The 6000-nt window shown below is 34.3% G+C and overlaps 1 protein-coding gene across 1 annotated transcript; it reads right to left on the bottom strand.

The window, feature by feature from the left end:
• Nucleotides 1-1007: 1007 nt before the first annotated feature.
• LOC139858040 (serine/threonine-protein phosphatase PP2A catalytic subunit) lies at nucleotides 1008-4334 on the bottom strand. Its single transcript, XM_071846891.1, has 6 exons — nucleotides 3922-4334; nucleotides 3488-3602; nucleotides 2331-2439; nucleotides 2112-2189; nucleotides 1495-1686; nucleotides 1008-1401 (listed from the first exon to the last, which is right to left on the bottom strand). Exons 1-6 carry the CDS (start codon nucleotides 4172-4174, stop codon nucleotides 1228-1230), a joined length of 921 nt encoding a protein of 306 aa, XP_071702992.1. The 5' UTR covers nucleotides 4175-4334; the 3' UTR covers nucleotides 1008-1227.
• Between the last annotated feature and the right edge of the window lie 1666 nt (nucleotides 4335-6000).

Here is a 6000-nt window from a genome sequence, read left to right on the forward strand (position 1 = left end):
AGTGTCTCACTCGGGGTGAGAAATGACCTCTCTTTAATCTAGGGTAGAGGAAGGATTGTCTACGTCTCACCTCCCCATACCCCACTCATGAGGGATTGGGCTCTGTTGTTGTTGTACATTTCATAGTTATAACTCAATTGTAAGATTGGTGGAGTTGCTTTATGTGTTTGTTGGTGATCAAAGGGTCACGTGTTCAAGTCCCGTGTACCCCTTCTTCCTTATTTAATCCTTTTTTATTTACTTTTTCATAATACACTCCTTAACCTTTAATCCTCATTTTTATTTACTTTTTCATAATACACCCATTAACCTTTAATCCATATTTTTATTTAATTAATTTTTCACAATAAACTCTTTAATATTTCTTTAATTTTTAAATTAGTCATCCCGCTCCTTTTATTTTTAAATTCTTTTTAATGTAATCTTTCTTACAATATGTATATAACTTTTTTTTAATTTTCTCCATCACTTTTTTTTTATATATTTTTTAATTTAAAATCTTTTTTAAACTTTTTTTTTCTCTTTATCATTATAATATTTTCTCTACTCACACTTTTCTATTGAATAACAAGAATATTCAAATTATATTGATTTTAATTAGTGATTTGAAACATATTGTATCTTTGAAATATTTTTTAATTTTTTTTCTCTTTATCATTACAATATTTTCTTTACTCTCACACTTTACTATTAAATAACAAAAATATTCAAATTATGTTGATTTTAATTAGTGATTTGAAACATATTGTATCTTTAATTTTTTGTTAGGATTATTAACGTTTAAGTATTTAATGTAAAACATAAGTTGTGTACAACGAAAATCTAGCTAACTATGTTATATATAAAAAAATAAGGAGTCCGCCGCCACAGCGCGCGACTGGCGTAAAAACTTGTTGAAATCAAATTAACATACACAATTTGACAAATTTAGTTTTCTTTCTTAATAAAAAAAGGACATACATAGTGGTTTGGTTCAAGCTTACACTCAGATGCTTAGAAACAAAAAAATGAACACCACCAATGCACTGACATTAACACTCTTTGGAATAAGGATACATGAACTTGGGCCAAGGGGTTCAGCAAAAAATCTCAAAAGAATAAAGGAAAAATGAACAAGGAACAAACAATTGTTCATTGTCTTTAGAGCACAAAAAATAGATGACTCGTTAACGGGGCAAGAAAACTATAGCATAAAAAGATGCATGGTGAATTTGTCAAAACACCAATTTACAAAAAGTAGTCTGGAGTTCTTCGTGCAGTGTCCGGTTCAACCTGACGTGGGGCCGGGTCAAACTGTAAGAAATTCCGGTCCATATTTTCTCCAATTTCAAGTATTGCAGCCATATTTCCACATCTATAGCAATAGTTTGGAGCACTAAATACCGTTACAACGTTATTCTCCTGCACACAAAAACAAATGCAAAGTTTTTTTAAAATAAAAGCCGAGTGCTGATTCAGTTTGAAAGTGAGTACTGTATTATTGATGTTTCGAACCTGAGACCAATTGTAACCTTCCATGACAAGCTGATGTGCCCTAGAAATAAGACTGAGCCCATTTGTATGGTTAAATTGTGCAGCTATGTCTTGACCAAAGGTGTAACCAGCTCCACGAGGTGAGATTCCCCAACCACACCGGTCATCAGGATCAGACCACAAGAGGTCACACATTGGCCCCTCGTGAGGAACCTAAGTTCAAACAAAACACTTGAAGATATATTATTACTTTACCCAACATGACCCTAACTGGGTTGAAATTGCAACCTTCAGAAAAGGATAACAAATAAATGTTTATACATGTATAAGCCATATGGCAAAAAAAAAGACATCTGACCCGTTTAAGACACAACATGACCTGAATTGACCGATTCAAAAGTAACTGGGTTGAAATTGCAACTTTCAGAAAAGGATAACAAAAAAAAAAAAAATGTTTAGACATGTATAAGGTACATGGCAAAAAAAAAGATGTGCAAATTAACAGTTGATATCAATAATTCAAGAAGGATTGAAAAATAAGCTTCAAACCTCAAATCTCTAAATTTTGATACACTGTTGTATGTGTATGAATTTTAATTCCTCCTAGTTATGTTAGAAAAGTTCAAGTATGTACTGACCTCTTGTATACGATCTAGAGCACGAATGTTATCTAGCGTATCCAAAGAAGGAGACAAACCACCATGCAGACAAAATACCTGCAATCAGACAAATGGGTTAGCAAGATAACATGATTTTTTCAGGTATTCCAGTATGCAAAATTTTGATTTAGCAAAAGCGAAGTAAACAGAACTATGGAAGGAAATGAACACATGAGAAGGCAAGGCAATAAAATAGACCTGACTCTCAATAAGGGCAGTGAGTGGTAGATAATCAAAAAGGTCTGTAAAATGTTTCCATACATTTGCATTTCCATATTTCCTCAAGCATTCATCATAAAATCCATACCTGAAACGAGAAATAAACTTAACAAAATTCTACTGTGTATCACAAATTTGCAACCACATTTAGGTACTAGAATAGTGAATAAGCAATGCCCAAGTTACAACAGCTTTTTATCAAGTATAGAATTTATATTGAGGACTGATATCTAAGTATAGAATTTATATTGAGGACTTTAGTCAATTTTGTTGGAGGCATATTGATATTGGCGTGAATATACGAATCATACCCAAAGGATAATTACACATGTCAACTAAATGTACCATGAGCCTAACTTCTGCCATAGTTTTGCTTTTTTTTTTTTTTTTTGCTTGGCATGTCCATATCAATGCAAGCTATCAGAAAATGATAGAAACTAACCTGCTATGTTATCTCATTCTTTTCTACTCCGTGCCCATAAAACATATGTTTCTTTTTCATCTCATTATTCGCTCCTAACCTTGCTTCTTTACGGATGTTCATTTTTTTATTTGCTAAAGGACGACTTAGATAGTCAATTGCATAGCCTAGTTCGTGTATTTTTGTAAATTAGTGGTTCTTGGTATCGGGATACAATAAATCATGTATGGCCATATGAGGTAGGGAACTACTTGCAACCCTGAAGAATTACACTCTGAAGCATCAAATAAAAGATTCAACACTACCCCTGCTTCTCAAACTCAACATTGAACAGATAATCTTCAAGCATGAGTCAACACAAAACTCATTTGCAGCAACAGAGCAACGAGACCATATCAAGTTAGTTGGCATGACTTTGGAGTCAGGATGCAACTTTACTACACTGAGATTACTAGATCTATTGTTATAATCATTCATTGCAGTAGGTCTGGAACTTACATTACTAGGTCTTAGTTTGAATTATAATCTTTCATCGTGGATGGTCTTATGTTATTGGGCCTTAGTTCTATATACTATATCACATATTACAAAGAAGCAAGCTGTTGGAACATTAATAACCAAAAAGCACAAAACATACTCCATCAAAGTTAACATCCGGTGAACAATATAAATTAACTTTCAAATTACAAGAATAGAAAGATGACTGAAATCTCACACTTGAGTTATTTGCCTGCTCTCATGGTTTCCTCTAAGAATTGTAATCCTATCTCTATAACGAACTTTCAATGCCACAAGCAGTGTTACTGTCTCCACCGAATAGTAACCTCTATCTGCATCAAGCAAACAATAACATACTCAAAACCTATACATACTAAGCCACATTATCAAGTTAAACCATCCACAATACCTAATCAAATATAATATGCACAGTAAATTATACTGTATGATATAACATAAGCACAATACAGTAATATCTACCACATGTAATATATAATCCCATCATCATCATTGTTACTTAAAGCAATTCGCCTAACTAACATCTACAGAGTACTATTACTGCAATTCACATAACATTTAAATATAACTAACTTAATATACTTCAATTAACATCTAATATACTTCAATTAACGTAAAATTTAGAAAACTAACCAACATAATCTCCCATAAACAAGTAGTTAGTATCAGGAGCACTGCCTCCGATGCGAAATAGCTCAAGTAAATCATGAAACTGTCCATGTATATCACCACACACAGTCACCGGACATTTGACCGGTTGTACGTTCCATTCCTCAACTAAAATAGCCCTAGCTTGATCGCACAGCGTCCGAACCTCCGATTCCGGTAACGATTTACAATCCATCAAGTGTTCGATCTGACGATCTAGATCCGATTGTAACGGCATTTTTACGGAACCTTTTTGTACGGATTTAAAGATCTGAAAAGATGATTAGCATCTGTTAGGCTAATCTCAGCTCCGAGGGGGATCGCTGTACGATTTGGTCAAGGTTCGGTCATAAATGCCGGCGGTGGGAGATATTACTTTAGGTTTTTGGACAGAAAGAGGGAGGGAGGGGTAGCTTTTGAAATGTTTTATATTACGGGGGTGGTGGTTTAAACTAACTTTTTTCAGCTACCTTTTCAGATGTGGTCCTTGTAATTTATTTAACTCTTCAATAACGACGGAATCTATGAGTTCTAATCAGTGTTGTAAAAAACGGAAAAAACGGGGGTGTAGACGGGGGTGTAGACGGATTTTGGAGTGCCCCGTCCCGTTTATACATAAAACGTTTGAAAAAACGGAAATCGGCCAAAAAACGGTCAAAAGACGGTCAAACACGGTCCGAGACGGGAAAAAACGGGTTTTTCTGATTTTTTTCAAGTTTTTTTTTTTTTTTTTAATATTAAACGTTGTGCTTCTTTTTTTATGTTTGAAATGTTGAAGTATTTAAACATGTGTGAAATGCTTATGTTTGGAATAATGTAATGTACAATATATATATAATATATAACATTTTTATTTAAAAGTCAACGTTAGTCAACATCCGTCTAGACCTCCGTCTCGACCCCGTCTCGACCCTTTTAGGACCCGACCGTCTCGACCCCGTCTCGCGTCGTTTGCAACCTTGGTTCTAATATAAATATAAATAAATAAATATAAATAAACAACAACAATACAACAACAATAATAATTAATAATTAATATTAGACAATAATTGATTGGTATTACAAGGACAATAAAAAAACAATACAACAATTGTTAATAAGTTAATACGGAGTAACTTTTTTTTTTTTTTTGCGAAAAAGGAAAATATATTGATAACCATTGTTACTTTCATCAAAACAGTGAATGGTAACAATGCAAAACGGTTACAATGAAGATCGATAATACGATCAATGAAGAGCATACAATTGAAAGAGCTTGTACAAAATACAAAGGCTAGAAACATAATCTCTCTTATTGCTAGCTTCCATTCACGCAGGTCAGCTTTTAACATCCTTGATTTTTTTCCAATGACGACGGCAACCCACCCTTGTATAGGATAATTAGCCCATACGCCTTCACACATTGATAAAAGCCCGGTTTGAAAATCCACTCGTTATTGACCCGAAAGGGATTTGGGCCCCAATCCAATAACTTTTTACCTAAAATGATAGGTTTGTGATCGGATGTTACAAAAAGAAGACTCGTTACAATCAATCATTGGGCCAGACGTTTGGAGATAGAAAATCGGCAACGGTTCTAGTATCTCCTTTTGGTTCGAATCATGGGCGAATGGAAAGATATTAAAAGACGAATACCCTTCTCTATTTTCTATATGTTTTAAACAGGATGCAACCATCAACCAGTTTCGAGTACCAGTTGATAAAGAGGCTGACCAAATTGGGTGGAATCATCACCTTCAACTCCCACTTTCAAGGTATGATTCAAATAGGGCCGAATACCTACCATTGTTTCTTGTATTGCTAGGAAATGGATTTGGTGTAAATTGATTAATGAACCCGCCATTCGACCTTTTGATTTGTTCCCGAGGCCGCGGGTGTTCTACGATGCGATTCTCATGGCTTTGGGGTTAAGGGGGGTGAGTCTTCACCCACCATATCTTCCATAAGATCACTAAAGTTTTGTAATTCCTCTTTGTAAGTTAACTTTTTAGTGAAATGTCCCGTTCATATTGATTATAAAAGTTCCATATTAATTGATTTCGTCGCGAGGTTTTGACCTCTATA

This window comes from Rutidosis leptorrhynchoides, chromosome 7 (genome assembly GCF_046630445.1).
Source record: "Rutidosis leptorrhynchoides isolate AG116_Rl617_1_P2 chromosome 7, CSIRO_AGI_Rlap_v1, whole genome shotgun sequence".
NCBI lineage: Eukaryota > Viridiplantae > Streptophyta > Magnoliopsida > Asterales > Asteraceae > Rutidosis > Rutidosis leptorrhynchoides.

Bases quoted from the DNA above. Each gene is read 5' to 3' on its own strand.
- LOC139858040 (XM_071846891.1), bottom strand. From the start codon at position 4,174: ATGCCGTTACAATCGGATCTAGATCGTCAGATCGAACACTTGATGGAT. The intron at 2,190-2,330 runs GTCTATTTTATT...GTCTGATTGCAG, and splicing joins CTGCCCTTATTGAGAGTCAG to GTATTTTGTCTGCATGGTGG. The intron at 1,687-2,111 runs GTCAGTACATAC...GTTTGAACTTAG, and splicing joins CTCTAGATCGTATACAAGAG to GTTCCTCACGAGGGGCCAAT.